At 32.8% G+C, this 21825-nt stretch overlaps 2 protein-coding genes across 3 annotated transcripts; both read left to right on the top strand.

Annotated features, from left to right (window-relative positions):
• The first annotated feature begins 11966 nt into the window (after positions 1 to 11966).
• On the top strand, positions 11967 to 17843 carry LOC112281329 (neutral ceramidase 2). 2 transcript variants are annotated; one of them, XM_024517713.3, is made up of 10 exons: positions 11967 to 12124; positions 12997 to 13447; positions 13735 to 13943; positions 14136 to 14492; positions 14697 to 14982; positions 15362 to 15623; positions 15830 to 15955; positions 16253 to 16316; positions 16476 to 16645; positions 16998 to 17843. In XM_024517713.3, the coding sequence occupies exons 2-10, from the start codon at positions 13095 to 13097 to the stop codon at positions 17547 to 17549; spliced, it is 2379 nt and encodes a 792-aa protein (XP_024373481.1). In that variant the 5' UTR covers positions 11967 to 12124; positions 12997 to 13094; the 3' UTR covers positions 17550 to 17843. The 2 variants fall into 2 exon arrangements, with proteins under 2 accessions (XP_024373481.1, XP_024373480.1); XM_024517712.3 differs by having other exon boundaries at positions 12038 to 12185.
• Positions 17844 to 18089: 246 nt separating this feature from the next.
• Positions 18090 to 20389, top strand: LOC112281330 (uncharacterized). The gene is made up of 5 exons (XM_024517714.3): positions 18090 to 18461; positions 18822 to 19057; positions 19224 to 19336; positions 19623 to 19772; positions 20050 to 20389. The coding sequence occupies exons 1-5, from the start codon at positions 18215 to 18217 to the stop codon at positions 20294 to 20296; spliced, it is 993 nt and encodes a 330-aa protein (XP_024373482.1). The 5' UTR covers positions 18090 to 18214; the 3' UTR covers positions 20297 to 20389.
• Positions 20390 to 21825: the final 1436 nt, after the last annotated feature.

Genomic DNA, 21825 nt, shown 5'->3' with positions numbered 1-21825 from the left:
TAATTGAGTTAAGCAAATCCTCAGTTGACATTAGATTCTATAATGGAAGATCCTAAATTATGCCTACCAACTCATCTTTTATTGTTTCTTCACCATTTTTAATTTTTGCAATTTCAGATATCTATTCAAATAACTCAATATGCATGAAGTAATTTTATATTATAATTGGAAATAATTTTGCCTAAGTTGCAAGTGACAAGTACATTATTGTCAATTTATTGATCTTGTATAGGTTGAACTTATTTTGCTTATTCCGATTAAGAACATTTGACAAATCATCAACAGTGCCACTTAAATGTTGCAATAATTCTAATATCTATTGGTTGAATTTTCAAACTGGTATTTAGAAGAAGTACATAGATATCAACATTAGTAAAAAAAACTTAGTTGTTTGTAATCTACAGTGGTGCATTATCCATAAGAAGAAGGATTTTCCAATACACCCTTCCAATCTCTTCATTGAATTTTTTCAGCCATTCTTGAAAAAAAAAAACCTAGATCATCCATGCTTTCTTGTTGGAACAATAATAAAAATCCAACTATTTTATTTTGTTAAAGCAATGGAACTTGTAGGCACGACCAATTAAAAAAAATAAAATAAAATAAAATAATAATTTATCAATTCTATTGATATTTGCTATGAATGCAAGGATAACCTTTACATTTTCTTTCTTATAGCCAATGATTTGTTATTAAGCAACAATTTAATTTGGCACTATATTATAAAATAATCTTATTTCATCCATATTGTACATGTTGTATAAATTATAGCTTGCAATGTGAGCTTTGTCAAGGATAAGAACTTGATAAAAAAAATTAAACAAGTATAACAAAATGGAAATAAAGAAGTATGTGTACTAAAAGGAAAATAGGATGGCTATTGCCAAAAGACAAAGAAACTAGAGACTCTTGAATCTAGACTAGAAGCAAGAAAGAAGTTGACAAGAGTGAACAAGGCTTCACTCTTGCCTCTATATATATTATCTAACTAAAATCTATATGGTGATGTTCTATGAGACCTCTAATATGTGTTGACTTTCCAGAATATATGCCTTAACTTACAAGGTAAGTTTTCTATGTGTGCACTACATAGTTAGCTTGTTCTTCAAGCTATCAACATGTGTGGTACATGGCTAATTTATTGACCAGATTTTTAATATAAAAAATCAATTATAGACACTTATAAAGTCAAAACAGCATCTATGAAGCTTTTAGAAAGCTTCTATAAAAGATATTATGGAATTAATCTATTTTTACCTACTTCTATCTAATCATATAGGTAATTATTGGTTTACATGTGTATGTCCATGATACTACCTTCTTTCTAGAGATAAGTTCTACAAAAAGCGGTCATCATATATTGAGAAAATCTAAGATGCAGCAAATTATATTCGCCACATACTTTGATCTTTGTTCACTTTGAAGATGGCTAATAGGGTCTTTCAACCATTGATAGTGTCCCATATAAGGGCCAGAAGACCATCTATTTGTTTTATCATTGTTGAAGCCTTCATAACTTCTTTCAAATGAAATATTTAAAACACCATCAGGAGTTGTTCCTACCTCTAGTAAATTCACCAAACATTGGAAGTTCCTTTTAAAGTTGTGAAATTAAACGCATTGTATTTTTTCATCTATTCAAGGAAGAACATGTCATTTTTAAGGATCTTTATATCGATTGTGTCCTCTTCAAGGTTGTGAAAATTGCAATGTTTCATCCGACAAGTCAGCAAATAAAGGCTCATGAGTCAAATCCACTAATTGTAGGTTTTCAATCTCTTTAGTATCACAAATATAAAGAAGCTACAACAAGAATATAAAGTAGAATATTATCTTGTTTAGATCTTGTTTCTTTTATAAAGAAGGTCTTTATCTTGATTTTGATCGATGTCATTGATGAAAAGCTTCAACTTTATTGGCTGTATATATAAGATTCTTTACTAGCTTCCATGTGCATTCACTAATATCATATCCATGCTAATGAATAAGATATTCCAACCTATTTTGGCACTGCCTTGAATCTAAGACTTCTTCCATCTAAAACTCTTGATTATTATCTACTTCTATAAGAGGAGGTAGCATTTGTCATCTTCTCAAGATATTTACTATCTTATATGGCTTAAAAAGAGACACATGAAATATGAGGTAGATTTTCATAAATTTTGGTAGATATAATCAATAAATAAGAAGATTGATTTGTTCATTAATAGAAAAAGGTCCAAGCCTATGATAATCGAACTTATAACAAGGATGAGTAGTCTTGATATTGTAACAAAGTAATCACACCTTATCATCTATATTGAATAGTGGTTATTCCTTGCAATAGATATTTATATTAATTTTTTATTGTTCTTCAATTCCCTTTAATTGCACCTTCATTGTTACATATAGCTTTGACAAACAATTTGCCAAATCTTCTACCACAAGATTATCAACTATTAAAAAATCAAAAATATTAAATTATGGATGATAACTATAATTGGCAAAAAAAAAGTATTTATTACGTAGAAGAATACACTATATTATTATAAGCAAACTTTACCAATGGTAAAAGAGTTTTTCAATTGTATTGTTGATAATTAATCATACACTTTAAATATTGCTCCAAAACTTATTTTATACTCTTTGTCTATCCATCAATTTGAGAATAAAAAGGTGAAGATAGCTTTATAACCAACTTTAGAATCTTAAAAAGGATTTTCTAAAATCTTGATACAAATTGAGTCTCTCTATCTGATATAATATCCTTTGACAATCCATGGTATCAATAGATATTATCAAAGAAAAGCTTGGTTGTTTCTTTACCTGTGATAGATTTTGTACAAGGTACAAAATGTACCATCTTTGTAAAATAATATATTATGATAAATATAGAATTATACAAACTTGAGACAAAAGATCTATGATAAATTCTATAGAAATAGAAGACTATAGTTGTTTTGAAATACATAATGGCTGAAGAAGTCCGTAAGTTTGATGACGGAGAGTTTTTGACCTTGAGCAAAAATAACATGATTAAAAAATATCTTTCATTGCCTTCCACATTTATGGCTACTAAAAATCTCTAGATATCAATTCTAAAGTCTTGTTGTATTCAAAATGTCTAACTATTGGAAAATTGTGGCATGCTTGAAAAATATATAAACGTACTTTTTCTTTTGGAACATATAGGCATCCTTTGAAATAAAGTAGGTTTTTTTAAAATTCAAATTTAGAAGCATCATAAAACTTACAAGAAAGATTCTTAATATCATAAACAAGAGGATTAAAAGACATACTTAATTGAATTTGTTTGACAAAGGGTGAATCAACATTTAATGTTGATTTCATTATTCGAAGATGAAAATATTCAAGCTTCAAGAGAATTGTTCTTTATTGATCAAAAGATGCATCTCTTTCTTTTGGTACAAGATAACAATGTCTAGAAAGGATGTCTAACAAACCTTGTTGTTTTCAAAGTTGATATGTAATCTTGAAATCAAATCTTGATAAAAACATGCTTCAACTGGCTTGGCAATAAATCAAAACTTGTGTTGATATGAAATATTCAAGATTCTTGTGATAAGTATAAATGATGACTGGATTAAAAACGCCTTCTAAATAATGATGCCATTCTTAAAAAAAATCCACAATTGCAAGAAGCTCTTTGTTGTGGATCTTGTAGTTAATCTCGATTACTAAATATTCTTTGGAATAAAAAGCTACTGGATGAAGTTTATCATTTATTCCCATTTGTGATAATATAACATCCAAAGCAAAATCCAATGCATTTTTTTCCATAAAGAATGCCTTAGAGAAGTCGACGCAATATAAGTTTAGTGCATAAATAAAGGTTGTTTTTAAAGCTTCAAATATTACTTTCGCTTCTTGATTCTACTAAAGTTTATCTTTACAAGTTAAAAGTGTAAGTGGAGCTGCTATTCAAGAAAAAGTCATTGATGAAAATCCAATAGTAGTTGGTAAATTTCAAAAAATATTAGACATATCAGACCATTTTTGAAATCTTCCAATCTATAATAGCTTAAACTTTTTTAGGATCCATCATAAGTCCATCATTTAAAATGATGTAACCTAAAAAGTCAACTTGAGTAAAGTGGAATACATACTTTTCTATCTTGACATAGAGTCTTGCATCTCTTAATTTTTGTAACACATGACAAACATGAAGTTTGTATTCTTTTATATTCTAAAAATAGATTAAAATATTATCTAAATAATAGACAATAAAATTGTCTAAAAAATATTAAAAAATATCATTCATAAGATACTAAAAAGATGCTAGTATATTTGTAAGTCTAAAAGGCATGACATTATATTCAAAATATCCATACCTACTTCAAAATGCAGTCTTCCATTCATCTCCTTCTTTGATGTATACCAGATTGTATATTCTTTGTAGATCTATTTTTGTATAGGTCTTAGCTTTATTCAACTGATTAAAAAGTCTAGATATTAAAGATAGTAGGTATTTATTCTTGATGCTGATCTTATTGAGTTCTTGATAAACAATACACATCTGCAATGATCCATTTTTTTCTTCACAAATAGAACTAAGACTCTCGTTAAAGATTTGGAATGGCATATGAAGTTCTTTGCTAGATTCTCTTCAATATGCTCTTTGAGTTCAGCCAACTCATTTTGTGATAAATTATAGATTGGTCCAAATGGCAACTGTGCCCATTTTTAAAAGTCAATTGAGTAATCATAATGACAATGTTTTAGAAGAATATTCACATTCTTTTTTTCAAATATATCTTAAAATTGTTAATATTGGCTTAAAATGCCACTTGAAGTCTTTGTACTATTAAAAACAGATGTGGCATAAATGACACAAGGTGATTCTTTTTTTGCAGCATGCAAGAAAGCTCTTGCACCAACAAACAGAAGTTTAATTGTACTAGACTTGTGACTTTCCACTTGATTAATTACACTCTTAGTTATACTTTTAGAAAAGTCAAGAGTATGAGAAATCTAATCTACTCAAGGGTTATATTTTTGTAATCAGGATAAGCCTAAAATAATTGGATTAAAGAGAGATTTAATGATATTAAATATCACAAAGCTATTATGACTATTGATTATTACTTTTAAAAGAAAGATTTTGTGAATAACATCTTCAGAAGACAACAAACGACCATCTATGACTTCTACATGAATAATTTTAGTATTCCTCATTAAAAATATACTAAATCTTTTAAAAAATTCTTCTTCTAAGAAAAAAGCTTAGGCTATTGAATCTAAAAAGGTAAAAACTTTGTAATATTTAGATTCTCAAATAATATTCAATATAAAACAAGGAGAGGGTTCTTAGGAGAGAATAGGATCTTTATTAGATATTGTACAAGGTTTTAGCCACACAGTCCCTATTGTAGCTAAACAAATTTATTTTTTGATATATTATCTTCTTTGACATTTGTACTCTTCATTTTATGATTGCATTGTTTCTTTAGATAATTTTGAGTAATGTGCTTAGATTCTTCATAATATAAGAACAATCCTTCTTGACAATAATAAGACTTTTCTTGCTCAATAAGAAGTTTAAAATATACCACATCAATTTACATATCCTCTACTTTCAAATGTATGTGTTAAGAAGGCGTTGGTGTTGCTATTGAATTATAGTAATACTAAAGCCCACTTGTCTAACCCTCAGATTGAAATTCAAAAAGTCAATTATTACACTTCACAATAAAGTCAATGACTTGACTCAATATTTGGAGATCAGATAAGTTGAGCATCAATTTCTTTACTTCATATTGTAATCTATAGAAAAATTGATTAATGAGTGCAGCATCATCCCACTTGATATCAGTTGTAAGTTGTCAAAATTATAAAGTATATAATGTTATAGATCAATTGCCTTGTTGTAAAATACGGATCTTGTTGATTACAACACAAGTTGCATCATGTTCTCCATACATGGATTGAAACTCCGCCAAAAAAGCTTCTAAATTATGCAGTATTGAATCTCATTGTTCAAAAAAAGATGAAAATCATGATAATATTGAACTTGAAAGAAGTATAATAATGAATCTAACTTGCGATCTTGGAATTGGATAGCTTTGGAGTTGAAGTTCCATCACAAATTATATTTGATTGATAAATCCTCAAAACTTTGATCTTGTGCCATGAAACTTTTTAGGTAGGACAACTCTTGATTTTTTAATATCAAAAGAATGTTCCACTATAGAAAAAGGGACATGATTTGGTAGAAATATTGAAGCAACTCCAATCATAACTATATCTTTACTTCCTACCATTCTTATTATTTTTTGTGGTAGTAAATTGAATTGATGTATTGCAAGTATTAACTCTTTCAATTGATCTTACATTTGTATCATTACAATCTTCATTTCAATAAATTCTACCATGATAATACTAAAAAAAAATATCTAATTTTGCTTAAGTTTTGTAGAAGAAAGGACTAGACATCAAAGAAGATACTAAGAACAACATCAGTTTAAAAGAAGATAATCTGTAACTTCTAATATATTTATGTCTTATCAAAAGAAAGGAATAATCTACTCTTAATCAAGAAAAGACAAGGCTTTGATATTGTAAGTGTACTCTTATCAATTTGTCGGAAACAAGAACTTGATGAAAGTAAATAAACAAGTATAACAAAATGAAAATAAAGAAGTATGTATATTAAAAGAAAATTAGAATGGCTATTGCCAAAAGACAAAGAAATTAGAGACTCTTGAAACTAGATTAGAAGCAAGAAAGAAGTTGACAAGAGTGAAGAGGGCTTCACTCTTGCCTCTATATATACTATCTAACTAAGAGCTATATGGTGATGTTCTATAAGACCTCTACTATATGTTGACTTTGCACGACACATGCTTTAGCTTGGAAGGTAAGTTTTCTATGTGTGCGCCACACACTTAGCTTATTCTTCAAGCTACTAACATGTGTGATACATGGCTAACTTGTTGACTATGTTTTTAATATAAAAGGTCAATTATAGACACCTATAAAATCAAAGCAGCATCTATAAAGCTTCTAAGAAACTTCTAAAGAAGATATTATGGAATTAATCTATTTTTACCTACTTCTATCTAATCATATAGTTAATTATTGATTTATATGTGTATATCTATAATAGACATGCAAAGTAAGCATTGCTACATCAATACCAGCTTAATCAGCTGACTCTACTTCTTCATACATTTTGATAACTTTTAGCTTATGGTGAGAAAGAAATTTCTCAAACCAGCCATTTGAAAACTTGATTTTGTCTTTGGAGATTGTAAATACTTTGCGCTTTGTAATAATTCAAATGACAACATCATATTTTAAGATTAATACTAGAGAATCCTCAGAAGAAGGATTTCTTTGAAGTTGAAAAAGTGAATTGTTCTTAGGTATTTTGCTTGAAGTTAGTCATTGTCCATTGCTTCATACTTGTCATGTTTCTTTAAGAACTTTCTAATATTAACTTATGACGGTACTTTCGTAAGCTTAAACTCAATTTTGGCCAACTTAGCAAGAGTCATCTATAAAATCAAAGGTTGTGCATCTTTTTGTTTGTAGATCTATTGTTACTGGGCATTGATGAAACACGATAGTATACGAGATGACAAGATATTGGGAGTGTAGAGAGGAATGCACTCAATAAGCAAAAAGCATACATTTGAGCAAATTCATGATTTTGGCAACTTTGATAAGTTTTAACCTCCTATAAGTTATGTTTCAAAAGGTGAGCTCACCCTATAACTTAGTAGAAGTAATATTATATATATAAAAAAAAAGACATAATGATATTGAAAAAATATCAATTGAATTGTATTTATTTATTTTTAAAGTTTTGTGTTATTATTAACATATTATTTAAATTATAACTATTATATTTATGCATATGAAAGAATATGACTTTAAAATAATAATTGCATAAACACTTCTGAATAGGCTTTTTGATTTATTTTACAAATTATTTTATCAATCATAAATGTGGATCTTAGTACAATTAATGCCAAAAAAACATATACTTATATTGACCTACTATTTTGATAATTTCTTCAACTTTTGTAAATTTCCAAACAATAAGACTTTTTTAAAGGAAAATCTTTGAAAAGCCTACAAATTTAACATGATTAAACATATAATTCAATAGTTCAACTATCATAGCAAAACAGCTTGACATCATTAAAGATTAATACCACAATTTGTGCTAGCTTAGAGATTGTATTTGAAATATCATCTTAAGACTTTCATTGAATCAAATGACTAAGAAGTTACTAAAATATGGGCTCAAATATTAGTAACATTTCAAACTAAGTCAATCAATTGTATTACTATAGATTCATTGGGATCTTTTTTATTGTCTATTGAAGCACACAATATTTTAAAACTTTCTTTATATAATTAGTATTATACAAAGTATATAATTAGAAGTACATAATATTTTAAAAATTTCTTTATATAATTAATATTGTACAAAGTATATAATTAGCATAAAAAAGAATGTAATTTTAGTAGCTCAAATAAAAACAAAGGATATAAAAAAGTTCTTGTTACTTAAGGTTTGTACTGTTACTATATTCTTACTTTACTAGCTATTTAAGATGAATTCTTACAAGCCAGTAGACTTTGTAAACTTACATGTAGTGTTTTGATTAATTATAGTACAACATAAAAAAATATAGCAGCAATCTTAATTTTTATAAATTATTCTTCTAAAATTATGAAATAATTTAACAATTCAATATTTGTGTCTTTGGTAACAACAAATTGATAATTTCATCCAATTGGTTTGTAAAATAATATCAAAAACATCAAAAAAAAAAAAAAAAAAAAAAAAAACACTTCATATATAAAATAAAACTGAAATCTAAAACCATTCTAAAAAATGATACTTATTCCTTTAATTTATATATATATATATATATATATATATATATAAGGTGTGTAGTTTTGTAGTTTCACAAAAAGTACTATATTCCTTAAACAAAATTTGTGATTTTTTTTTTGATTTCATGATTTATTTTAGTAATTTAATTAACAAAATATCAGTAAAATAATAAAATTACTTCTATTTATGAAAATTTTGAATTAATTTACACTTATATTTAAAAATATAAATGATCTCATTATAAAATAATATCTAAATTTTTTTATTAAATAAATAGTTTGAAAGGTAAATTTTTGGATTAAATTACTTTAAAATATTTTAGAAAATAAATTTGTGAGTATTCTACACCAATTCTTTTAAAGATGTAAGTTAAGGTCTTACAAAGTTAGTGCATAATTCTATCTACATCCATTTTATTTGGTGTTTGAATGATTTTATACTTTAATTTAATTTTCTTTTAAATATATAAATTTCTAAATTATTTAAAGTAATTTACATAATTTTCAATTAAATCAGTCCAATGAAAATTATATATATATATATAATTTAAAGCTATGCTTGAATAATTTTTTTATTTATAGTTATTATATAATCTTAAATCAATGTTAATGGATTATTCAATGGATAACCAAATTTAATTAGCCCTACTATTCTTTATATAATTTTCTTATTTTTAGTTTTTCTAACTATTTTTTTATAGAGATTAATTATTAAAGAATAGAAGCTAACACCAATAGCATTAAAAAAATTCTCTAAAGAATGCTTTTAAATTATATTTAATAAAATTTAGGTTTTTGATTATAGATAATTATACTTTGTAGTTTACAATAATTTTTTAAAAAATTTAAAATGTCTTTTTTTTTTATTTTGCGTGGTTTTGAGTATTTTTTTCTATTGTGTTTTTAGAAATTGATGCTCCACACAATTGAAATATAATTCAATCAATATTGCGAAAATAAAATAAAATAAAACTCTATTCTCAAAGAATTCAGATTTTCGAAAAGTTCATTTCTATCATGATTTTAACAACAGTTTTTAAATGTCTTGTATCATTCTAATTGCAATTTGTATAAAATCATGATCTTCATATAATAAAGGTCAAGAGATAAGTTAGATAAAAATAATCAGTTTGTTTTCTTGAACTGAGTAAATCACTTCTCGTCAAATTAGTATTGTTACTATAACAGATATTTTATTTTAAAGAATCTAAAATATTAATTATATGCATTAATTCAAATTTAGTATAAAAATAGCAACAGTTGTGTTAACAATCTATAATATATTCGGACATTTTTATTTATTTTTTAAAATATTTGAATTTCGTATTAATTTCTTTTTCTGACTTTAATATTTTACTAGTATACTTTGGAAAAAGTATGTATAGATTAATTATTATTATTATTTTTTAAAAAAATAGTTGTCAAAAAAAAGAGATTGTATTCTGTTTTTGAGTTGCTCATGATACTGAGTGACCTCGTAAGTTAATTGTTTTTCTACCTTAAGTGTTGGACATGAAACTAACAGTAGAACAATTAAAATTAGAGAAAAAAAAAAAAAAAAAAAAAAAAAAAAAATCTTTGATTAAATTAATTTATACTATAATTTCATTTTTTGTTTTGAAGAATTAAGTTTATTATATTTGTTGAGTGTATCAAGAAACAGGTTGAATTTCTTTTATTAATTTAAGATACATACTGTATACTTTCTATTGATCTATTCTTTATTTATAATTTATCAATTAAATTTTATAGAATGAATAGTAATAATTTTATCATTGGCTATTTTAAATTCAATTGGGCAAATATACTCATATTAAAAGATTTTGGTTGTTGTAAATGTAGAAGTCGAAATAATGCATCTCATACTTTTTATAATAATAACATGCACTCATTGGTGGTTATCATATGTAATTTTATTTTCATTTTTGTTTGTTTGTTTTTTTTTTTATTATTTTTTTATTATTAATTTTGTTTTTTTCTCAAAGCATATTGAAATATTAGGATGTATGCAATGTTTTTGTATGAAAAGAAAATTTTCATTTGTTGTTGATTCATTTGAAAGTTATATAAAAGTTATATATATATATATATATATATATATATATATAGAAGGACTGAATTAGAAAATAAAAGTAAATAAGAAAAAAAGAAAAAAAATTGGAGCTCATCAATGAACTCTTTTGATTATTTTAAAGATTATTCTAAGTAAGAAGTTCAAAAACTTCTTATTGGCCAACAAATCAATGGAGTGATAGTTTAAGAAGAATGGTTGGAAAATAAATAAATCATTAAAATAAATCATTAAAAAAACTATTGGTTTAATTTTCATGAATTATTAATTAGTGTTTGAGCTAATTATGATGAAAATCTAAGTTGTTGTTAAAGCTCAATTATACGTTTAAATTACGAGAAAATAAAATAACAAATCAAAACACTTCACACTTAGCCAAAAAAATAAAGAAATGAAGCATTATAGTGAAGCTTTAGAGAGATTGTAGAGATATGATTAGATTTACAACTAATAATTTTGATGAATCACAAATTTTTGGTGCAAATCAACTTCTTTTTTTATTCTTTCTTTTATTTATTTATTTATTTTTTTTTTTTGAGATGTTCTTATTTTCAAAATTCAACTGAAAACGAAGTTAAGAACTTCAATATAAAGCATAATCTACCTTTAAGCTTGTAGAGGAGCAATGGTAATCTTGGACTAGCTACTTTAGTTTTGGTGATATCAGTGAAGTTTGTAGAAAATTCTTAACTGTAGCACACAATACTTATACTTAAATACTAAAAATTATCTATTATAGAAAGTAAAAGTAAAAGAAATGATAAAAGAGAAAATGATCTTTGAGATAGCTTTGGTACCACGTGTTAAAGTGTTAATAAGCTTATCATCCATCCAAGGTAACCGACCAAGCACTCTTTTCCGTCGAAAGATGTTTAGGTTCATCCATTACCTGAACGAAGGAAGTTGCCTCCTTTCCTTCGACATGACAGAAGTAAAATAAAGAAAAAGAAAAAGAAAAAAAGAAAAAAGATCCCAGAACTGTCACCCAGTTTTCAGATCAGTCGACTTGGGCTCCCACCTCGACGTGTTCCAGTAGAACAGTCGCCTGGGATCCGGAACTGGGACGGTGTTTGCGAAACGGGCCTCCGTCGTTGCGAAGCCCAGATCAACGAGGGGGTGAAGTGCCTCAACGATGTGTTGGAGTTGTATTGTGTTGCGTTCGAAGAAGCGGCATCGCTGTTGAAGAAGTGGAAGCAGAACGAGGTTCGTAATGCTTCGGTCACTAACCTGTTCAGTTCAGTGATGCGGGATTCAGTTTAATTAGGTGATGTGCATTTTTCCCTGCAAACCTTATATCGTCAATGACCATGTGAATTGTTAATTGCTGGTTTGCTCTTCAGCTATGTTTCAATTTGAATTTTCAGTGGTTTCAGCGTGTAGCTTAAGTGATCTCCTAATTATTTCGCAAATCTCTGCTGAAGCAGCCTATCATTAGTCTGAATTTTTTTGTAATCTCGAAAGATTTCTTCTCTGTTCGGTGGTGCAAGTACAGCTGTTTAATTTGCTACACTGATGTTACGAAGTGTATGATGTAGTAAATGAAGTGGTAGTGATGTAGGCTTTGAGTCATCGTCCTTTGATCGAAATAAACGAAAGTGCTCATTTAGAGAAGGGTTTTGGGCAGTTTTTTGTATCTTTCTTTTTCTTCGTTGTTTCGGTTTTAATTTTGAGCTGCTAATGAGTGTGTTCGATTACAAACGCACAATGAACTAATAGCGTGATCTATTACGAAACTTTGCCGTGAATTTGTTGCTAGATGTCGTTGTCAACATGGAGTGTGCTATTTTAGACAATCATAAATGTAGACGTAGTTCGACTAATAAGCGGTGCTAAGGCTGAAGACTGACGAAACAATGTTGTAGGTTGAGGATGTGTACATGATCCTCATTTCTTTTTGCAGTAATGGAGGATACCGTACATTCAGATGACAGCGGAAAGCTTCTAATTCCATGTTTAATAAATCCTCATGATATATTCGGATATTCGGTCGGTTGTCGGTGCGAAATTTGGAAGGCTTCTTATTGATTTTGAATTTATCTTCTCACGAGGATTATCTTCATTGTGATTTTCTCCAGGTGAGCAGGCCATGTTGTGATCACCCTTCGGATGGAAATAAACTGTCGAAGAAGCTACCTTCTATAGAAAAATTAGTGGATACCGAAAGCGCATCGACATGGATATAGATCTACATCAAATTTGGGGTCAACGTAGCTATGTTCTTATGTTCCTTATTGCCGTTGGGGGAGTCCTTATATCACAAGCAACATCTGCACCTAGCTCATCAGACTATCGTATAGGAGTTGGTAGTTATGACATCACGGGGCCTGCGGCAGATGTGAATATGATGGGGTATGCAAACCCTTTACAAAACGCAGCTGGTATTCATCTCAGGCTTCGGGCTCGCGCCTTCATTGTGGCGGAGCTGTCCAGTAATATGGATGGGAACAGAGTGTTATTCGTCAACCTTGACGCATGCATGGCATCCATGGCTGTTACGTTACGAGTACTTTCTCGTCTGCGAGAAAGGTGATGCTTCTAACTTTTCGGTGGGCTTATTTTGAGGCCAAAGTTGTGCTCTGATGTTGCGAGACTAGATTTTCATTTGTTGTTTTCTTTAGCACTGCAATGTTGAGCACAACCAAGTTGTCAAACTTATTTCATTATTTATGATGTGTGTACGCTTAGGACTTGCCTTTATCCTCCTGATTCTCGACTTTAGAAATTCGTTTTCGTGGATGCGGTCTGCAGTGATTATATGTTGGCAAGTCTTCTGTAGTTTACATCTCAATGCGACCCCTGGATGCTCGTGACAGATACGGCAACCTTTACACCGAGAAGAATGTTGCGATCAGCGGTACTCATACGCACTCAGGCCCAGGGGGTTTTCTGCAGTATGTGCTCTATCTTGTGACCTCAGTGGGTTTTGTACGCCAATCTTTTGATGCTCTAGCGGACGGCATAGAGCTGGCAATTGTCGAAGCTCATGATAATCTTCGACCTGGATCTATTTACTTTAATCAAGGTTAGTGTCTTCAAGGAAGCTCCTCATCTGCATGTGCAAGCAACTGTTTTTTTAATCTTGCATATCATTTTGATAGGTATTTAATTAGCGCTCACAATATTTTGTGACATTATCGCCAAGTTATTCCATCAATGGCAGTTTTGGTTGCCAGTATCGTGTGTTTCGCTACCGGATTGACGTGTCTTTCAACAGGTGAGATTCTGGGGGCAAACATCAATCGGAGTCCGAGTGCGTATTTAAATAATCCTCCTGGAGAACGTGCGAAGTACAAATATAACGTAGACAAAGACATGTCGTTGTTGAAGTTTGTTGATGCTGAATGGGGTCCCGTAGGATCCTTCAGTTGGTTCGCTGTCCATGGAACATCCATGAACCGGACTAATCAGCTCATTAGTGGTGATAACAAGGGTGCTGCTGCTCGTTTCATGGAGGATTGGTTTGAGAGTAATAATCAGGAGCGGTTTGAGTCTATGAATATGCAACCTACAGAATTTTCCAACTTCTATAGCGCTGAGAAACGATCGTTACGGGGACGTTCTAGCATATTTGGTGAGTATTCTGAATTCATGCTTTGAGCCTTACGAAGGCAGGTTTGATGCCCTTCCATAGAAAGTGTAACAGTTGACTTTTTTCTGTGTTGCACCCTTGCAAATATTTATGTTTGGGGATGGTTTCAAGTTAGGAATTACTTTTCTAACAAGCGATTTTCTTTGATATATTCAATGTTTTTACTGTGTCATTCTGGACTAATAGGTAATCTGCGAGAAGTAGTAGCAACGAAATTTAATGATATAGCAGCTCAAATTGGGCCCTCAGGAGGGCGATCCAGTAGTCAGTTTTCTAGTGTTTTGCACAAAGTGAGGAGCAAGCTTCGATACCCTCTACGCCATCCTTTCGTAGGAGCATTTTGCCAAAGCAATGTCGGGGACACCTCCCCGAATACAAAAGGGGCGTTCTGCCTTGATTCAGGCATTCCATGTGATTTCAACCACAGTACTTGCAATGGCAGGAACGAGCTATGTGTTGGTCGTGGTCCCGCGTAAGTTTATCAACATTTTTAACCCCGTTCTTTTTGGTGCTTAACAGGAAGGACTTTTGATGTCATTGTCGCTCTAAGTCCTCTATGTGCTGATTAGCTAATGTGATGTCTGAACCTTCTTCATGTACTTCTGCAAAAGAACTCAAATCGTTTATGTTTACTGAGAGAAAGACACCCTTCGCTACAGAAGGTCCAGTGAACAATGTGAGCTTACATAGTCTGGTTGTTATATTGCCATGTCTTACCTTATTGTCATTTTCGAATAAGTGTTGCATGTCACCAGGTTTGAACGACTGATTAGTAATAGGCTTGCTATCTTTCATGTACATATTTTGTTTCACCATGTTCTTAGACTGTGTTATGACTTTTACAACTTTAGGTATCCTGGAGATCATTTTGAGAGCACAAGAATAATAGGTGAAAAGCAATCAAATAAGGCTATTGAATTATTTCAGTCTGCAAAAGAGCAGATCCGTGGGAAGATAGCATATAAGCAAACGTACGTGGACATGACAAATCTTTCAGTGAAGCTGAGCTCTGGAAAGGTTGTGACAACATGCCCAGCAGCAGTTGGTTTTAGTTTTGCAGCTGGAACTACGGATGGACCCGGGGCTTTTGATTTTACACAAGCTGACGATCAGGTAAGCTGCTACTCTTTTCCTGCAATGAATATGGTGTTGAATCCTCAAAGAACTTTTTAGATGTCACTGCTTACTCTTTTGGATCACCTTCTTTTTGTGTATGTTAAAGACATTGAGTACAACGATCAGAAATTGCAGCTTGGGAGCACATTGTTTAGTGGAAGTGTTTGTTGTTTTGGTTCTGAAGTGGCGGCTTATCGTTGTAGGGGAATAAATTCTGGAGGCTTGTGGGTGGATTACTGCACAAACCTGGCCAGAAGCAGATCGACTGCCAGAGCCCAAAACCTGTTCTTATTGACACTGGCGAGATGGTTACTCCATATGATTGGGCGGTATGTTTTCCTTATCAACACAGACACACACACGCCCACACAGAAAGACACACAGAATGCTACATGTTCAAATCTCTTTACATGTTCTGAAGCTGTATACCCTTCTGGAAATTCGGTTTTCTCTTACTGATTTCATGTTGATGCTAAAATACCAATGTTCTTTACCTTGATTTCATGCAATAAGCACTGGAACTTCGTTGGCCTCTTTCTTCACCAATCACCAGTACGTCTTTTGTGAAGTGATTCCTATTTTTAACTGTTTCATGTGCTTACATCTGGGTGCTTTCTTGCATGTAGCCATCGGTGCTTCCAATTCAGATTCTCCAAATTGGACAGTTTATCATTTTATCTGTACCTGGAGGTCTGCGACTTCTTTCGGTCTTGTGTCTATTATTTGTCGAGGCTTATTCATGACGTGGAAGTTTTTTTTTTTGCATTTTTCATTTTGTGCGACCATTGACTGTGCTCGTTTATTGTAGACCTTTGCTTGTGTAATGAAAGTAAATTTTTATGGCTTCAGAACTTACAACAATGGCTGGTCGACGTCTACGAGAGGCAGTGAAGGCCACCTTGGTGAAAAAGGGTAATGGGCAGTTCAATTCCGACACACGCGTAGTCATTGCAGGCTTGGCAGGCGACTACTCTCAATACATCGCCACTTATGAAGAGTACGAGATTCAGCGATACGAGGTAGTTACCTTCTCTCTCTCTCTCTCTCTCTCTCTCTCTCTCTCTCCTGCAAATTGTTGTGGATTTAAATTTTTTGAAGCGATACAATCTGAAGAGAGAACGTCTCGCTGTTATCAGCGCAAGTTTATGAGAGTACGTATTATTCTGACATAATTGGGAAAGTTATTGACCCATACCCTCCCTTTATGCCCCGTAGTTACATTGATATGAGCAGTTACAATGATGAACATTCATTAATATAATCAAAAAGTGCCTGTCTGGAAATCTTTACTTGTGTCTGAAATAAACATGGTATTTAAGTATTATTTACGTTCTTCAATTCTTATAACGAAGTTCTTGATACGCTGTGTAGGGTGCCTCTACTCTTTTCGGGCCGCATACACTTGACGGCTACATTCAGGAGTTCAAAAAATTAGCTACAGCTTTAGCGCAAGACCTAGAGGTTGCACCTGGGCCTTCACCGCCTGATCTTCTCGATCAGCAGCTTGGATTCCTACCTGGCATTGTGGCAGATCGGACACCCCGTGGTGTTGCGTTCGGGGACTGCCAAAAGGATGTACCAGCGAATTCTACCTACCGAGTTGGTGAAACTGTATCAGTTGTTTTTCACACAGGATGCCCACGTAATGATCTTCTTACTGAGGGGACTTATGCCGCCGTAGAGTTGCTTGATTCAACTGGTCAGTGGCGAACCATGCATGATGACGATGATTGGAGTGTGAAGTTTTCATGGAGTCGGCACTTGAAGTACAGCACCTACAGCTATGCTCAAATCGAGTGGACAGTTCCGAAGACTTCTATACCAGGGGTCTACCGGATTCGTCACTTCGGTGCTTACAAACACTTTCTTGGATCTGTGAAGCACTTCACGGGTGCATCAAGTGCTTTTGTTGTCGCAAAGTGAAGAGTGATTATGTGTTGAATTCTGTAGCAGCATAGTTGTATTATTGAAAATCTTAGAATGCCTTAGTTGAAGGCTCCACTGAGGATTCTTAGCATGGACTAGGCGTGTGATCCCCCAGTAATCGTGTATATAATGGGGAAGCCGAGACTTGCACTGGCACCTACCGCAGATAGTTTCTTGAGCCTATCTTAGTAAGCCCGAAATAACTGTACTGTTGCCACTCCTGAAATGCGAGTGAGTATAATGATTTTTATTTCCATCAAAGAGTTTACCCACGGGAACTTTTTTTCAAAACTGTGATATGGTATTAAAGACTTGATATATTGATGATTTCCGAATTTATATGGTTCTGATCACCAGTAAATGCATGTGAACTGCTTGGTTTTGGAAATTATCTCTGTTGAATCGGATTTCTATGCTTTAGTTGAGTTATCCCTTCATTGTACACCCTTAGTCACAGAGTTGGCGACGACTTAAAGAGCACAACGGAATCTCGACGAAAGTCATCAGTTGGAAACTGTCGCTCCAGTATGTGGGGAAGAGACGCCAAGTTTGAGGTGAAAGAAAGAGTCCAGTGACAAAGAAACTCCTTAGGGTTTTAGGGGCAGTCCGAGAGCGAGTGCATTATCGGAGGAGTGAGTGCTTCAAGTGGGCACTGGGAGCAAATGGAGCGAGCCATGGTGAAGGGGAGCGTGTTGGTGCAGCGAGGATGGCGAGCTTGGATGGGCGCTGGAATGCAGCTCCGTGAAAAATCTACTCTAGCTTACGACGAGCTGGTGGTCGAGGGTAATGGGACGGGAGAGATGAAGACGGCGATGGTGGTGCATGGGCTGATGGGTTCGGGTCGCAATTGGAGAACTTTTTCCAAGCGCCTGGCTACCGGGATGCTTAATTCCACTCCTGGATCTGCTGGTGAGTTATTTTCTGTTCTTCCATCGCTTAATACGAAGATCTGCTGTGGAGAGTGTTCTAACATGGTGTCTGGGTAAGGTTACCAGTTGCTCCAGCGAAGTCCCCATGATGCCGCAACGGCCGTTTCCTTGTACACTTGCAAACAATGAGGGAAATACACGCGTGAAGAACTGATCTCTTTTCAACGATGTGAATCTTGTGCATCTTTAGGTCTTAGTATTGGGTAGTCAAGTGCATCTCCAAGCTTCGTTGTTGGGTTTTATGGTTTAGTTCGAAGTCTTTTTTGATGATGAAACATGCTGTTCGTGTGGGTTTTCTGACGATCATGATGTGAGAAGCTTTGGGGAGGGGGGTTTGCAGGGTGGCGCATGGTTCTTATTGATCTTCGAAATCATGGCAATTCGGCGAATCTGCCCATCTTGAGGCCCCCGCACAACATTTCTGCTGCTGCTAGGGATGTTGCCGACCTCATTAAAAGTGAGAGTTGGGATGCACCAGACGCTATGATCGCCCATTCCCTCGGAGGCAAGGTTGTACTTGAATTTGCGCAAAAGGCTGCAATGGGATCCTATGGAGTCGTGAACCCTCCAAAACAGGTAATTAACATTGTGGTATTAACCAGAGATTCTCTTATCATAACCTTTCATCAGTAGACAAGATATTGCAATTTGCATCAAGGTCTGTCTCCGTGGAGTCAACACAGTTCAGCCCATCTGAAGCAAGCTTGTTTGGAGAATGTAACTGATCGATGCTTGTCAGCAGCTATGGATTCTGGATTCCGTGCCAGGCGAGGTGCCCACACAGAATTCAGATGGTGAGGTGGAGCGAGTATTAGCCATCTTGAAGGGCTTGCCTAAGCCGATTCCCTCCCGCAGGTGCATTTTTAAAAATCATAGTCAGTTCCTACTGATGCTTTCGCCTTTACATTCGGTCGCCCTAGCCACACTTAAAGCAAGCAGCCTGTTACCTTTGTGTTACTTGGATTTCTTTTCTTTTATTTTGTTTTATAATTTTTTTGATTTTTTTGGGTTGTTTTCATTCTCTTCTTATTGGCTATGCATCCTTTTCTGAAGTGAATTCTTGTCTTCGAGAGCTTTTGGTGGACACCTCGGAAGTTGAGTGTAATGAAACTTGTCCCGCTGTCATATTTTGCTGGTGCAGATGGCTTGCAGACTATTTTGTAGAGAAGGGTTTTTCAAAAGGGCTTGCTGACTGGTTAGGAAGCAATCTGAAGCGCGTCAGCTCCACGACAGAGGAGATGGATTGGGTCTTCAACGTCGATGGGGCCTACGATATGTTTTCTTCATACAAGTACATATCTCCTCTTTCTTCTTTTCTGAAGCTTCTCATGAGACTTGAAATAATCTTTCTAGCAGATATTGTTTGCAGTTGCCTCCAATCACTGTTGGTTGGTCTATTCTGCATTAGTTTTTCTTTCTTTCCGGAAGGTTTTTTTTTGTTTTGTTTTGTTTTGTTTTGTTTCTTTTTAAGGCCATATCCTGAAACATTTTATTAAAATTACATGGCATAGTGTAAATGATTTTGGTGTGCATAAACTTATTCTGTTAGGCATTCTTGGAACTGGCAGGAAAGCCGATTATTGGTCCGTGTTGGATCATCCACCTGTGGGAACGCACATTAACATCGTCCGTGCTGCAAAGAGTGACCGCTGGACACCGGATATAATTGCACGTTTGAAAGAGGCTGAAGCAAAAAAATCAGACCATGTCTCTTTTCATTTACTCGAGAATGCAGGACATTGGCTTCACACAGACAACCCAAGTGGGTTGATTGCCATCATGGCGCCTATCCTGGCGAAGATCTCTCAAAAGTAGCTCTCAACACGGCAAAATGTCTTGAGTTAAAAGTATGAACAAGGTGTAAGACTTGGCCTATTTTTATTTGGAAATACTCCTTTTACTGTTTTATTTCTTTGAGTTGCTGCACGAATGGTGCGTTCCACTATTGCATACTTCCTGCATTGGGATTTATATTGGTCTGTTGTTCAACAAAATTTTGAATGATAAAGTACTGGGGATATACAACACCGACAAGGAAAAGTGAATACAAAGCAACTTTAGAATCTGAGCCCATCTCAAAAGCGTATGGGTTTCATTGAATCATCCTGGTATTGGTTAGAATACAGACTTATGAAGTTTCAAGGTTAAATCTCCATAGTGACTACTTAATGCCATTGTGCTGATTTTTCAACTCTTATGTCAGTAAATTCTACCTTAACTTCCAATCTCCCACTCTTCTATTGAACATATTTATTATCCTACTCTCTTATTGACCACACATGATTTCCTTCCACTACCAGTGCAACCTCATTAATTTTTTTTGAGTGTGCCTAAATTATAGAGTTAAATGGACAAGAAAACTCATCCCTCTCAATTATTCAATTTTGAGATTGTTCCTTGATTTTTGCTTTCAAATAGTAGACAAAAATTGTTTTATTATCAATATATATAAATATTACTAAATAATTAAGAATAACCGTAATTAAATAAATAATATTATTTACATAAATAAAATTTATATATATGTATATATATAGTGAGAAAGAGAGAGAGAGGAAAAAAAATATATTAAAATGACTCAAGCTTTTATTAAATTAACCCACATATCTAAACCATCATTGTACCCCTTCTATCCCTTGTCCTTGTTCTCCTCGTTCCTAGCCTTTATGCCAACCTCCTCTCTCAGTTCCTAGTTCTTGTCTTGCATTGTGAGTAATCATTGTTGTCATCATCCTTCTAGCTCCTATTTTTGATATTTGATTCAAATCTTACCTAGAAAAAATAATTGTGGATGCAAAAAAAGTAGAAGCATATAATTTTGGAATTAAATCAGATATTGTTATTTAAAATTCATTATTGGGAGCATTTGACAAAAATAGAATTTATTTTGAAGTTTTGTAAGAACTTACAATATAATTCTTTCTTTTGGCTATGTTGGCTCTAGCTCTTTCCTACTGGCTTCAAATATATAGTCTGGATTATGCAAGAATTTACAATATAATTCTTTGTAGCACAAAGTTAATGACAAAGTTGGATCAAGATTTATGCTATTAATTGTAGCATTTCTTTGTCTTGAGTTTTTTTTTTATTAAGATCTTAGTTTATTGTCTTTGTTTATGTTTGTGAAAGAGTTGAAGAATTTTGACATGAATTACTAGAGTTCTTAATTTTAGGTTGATGGAATTTGTTCTATTGTTCATAAGTTTTTCAAGGTATAAAGAAGGCTTGATTTGTGCTAGATAAGGCTACTTTTAACATTCCAATTAAGACTTATGGAAGATGTATATTTTCAAATCATGTATTGAATATATAGGATGGTATGTAGTATGTTGAATACATGCCAA

The sequence above is a fragment of the Physcomitrium patens genome, chromosome 4 (assembly GCF_059467195.1).
Source record: "Physcomitrium patens ecotype Gransden chromosome 4, ASM5946719v1, whole genome shotgun sequence".
Classification (NCBI taxonomy): Eukaryota; Viridiplantae; Streptophyta; class Bryopsida; order Funariales; family Funariaceae; genus Physcomitrium; species Physcomitrium patens.
This window is presented reverse-complemented; position numbering and strand designations above follow the sequence as displayed.

Bases quoted from the DNA above. Each gene is read 5' to 3' on its own strand.
- LOC112281329 (XM_024517713.3), top strand. From the start codon at position 13,095: ATGGATATAGATCTACATCAAATTTGGGGTCAACGTAGCTATGTTCTT. The intron at 14,493-14,696 runs GTGAGTATTCTG...CTGGACTAATAG, and splicing joins GGGACGTTCTAGCATATTTG to GTAATCTGCGAGAAGTAGTA. The intron at 15,624-15,829 runs GTAAGCTGCTAC...TTATCGTTGTAG, and splicing joins TTACACAAGCTGACGATCAG to GGGAATAAATTCTGGAGGCT.
- LOC112281330 (XM_024517714.3), top strand. From the start codon at position 18,215: ATGGAGCGAGCCATGGTGAAGGGGAGCGTGTTGGTGCAGCGAGGATGG. The intron at 19,058-19,223 runs GTAATTAACATT...GCTTGTCAGCAG, and splicing joins TCGTGAACCCTCCAAAACAG to CTATGGATTCTGGATTCCGT. The intron at 19,773-20,049 runs GTACATATCTCC...TGGAACTGGCAG, and splicing joins GATATGTTTTCTTCATACAA to GAAAGCCGATTATTGGTCCG.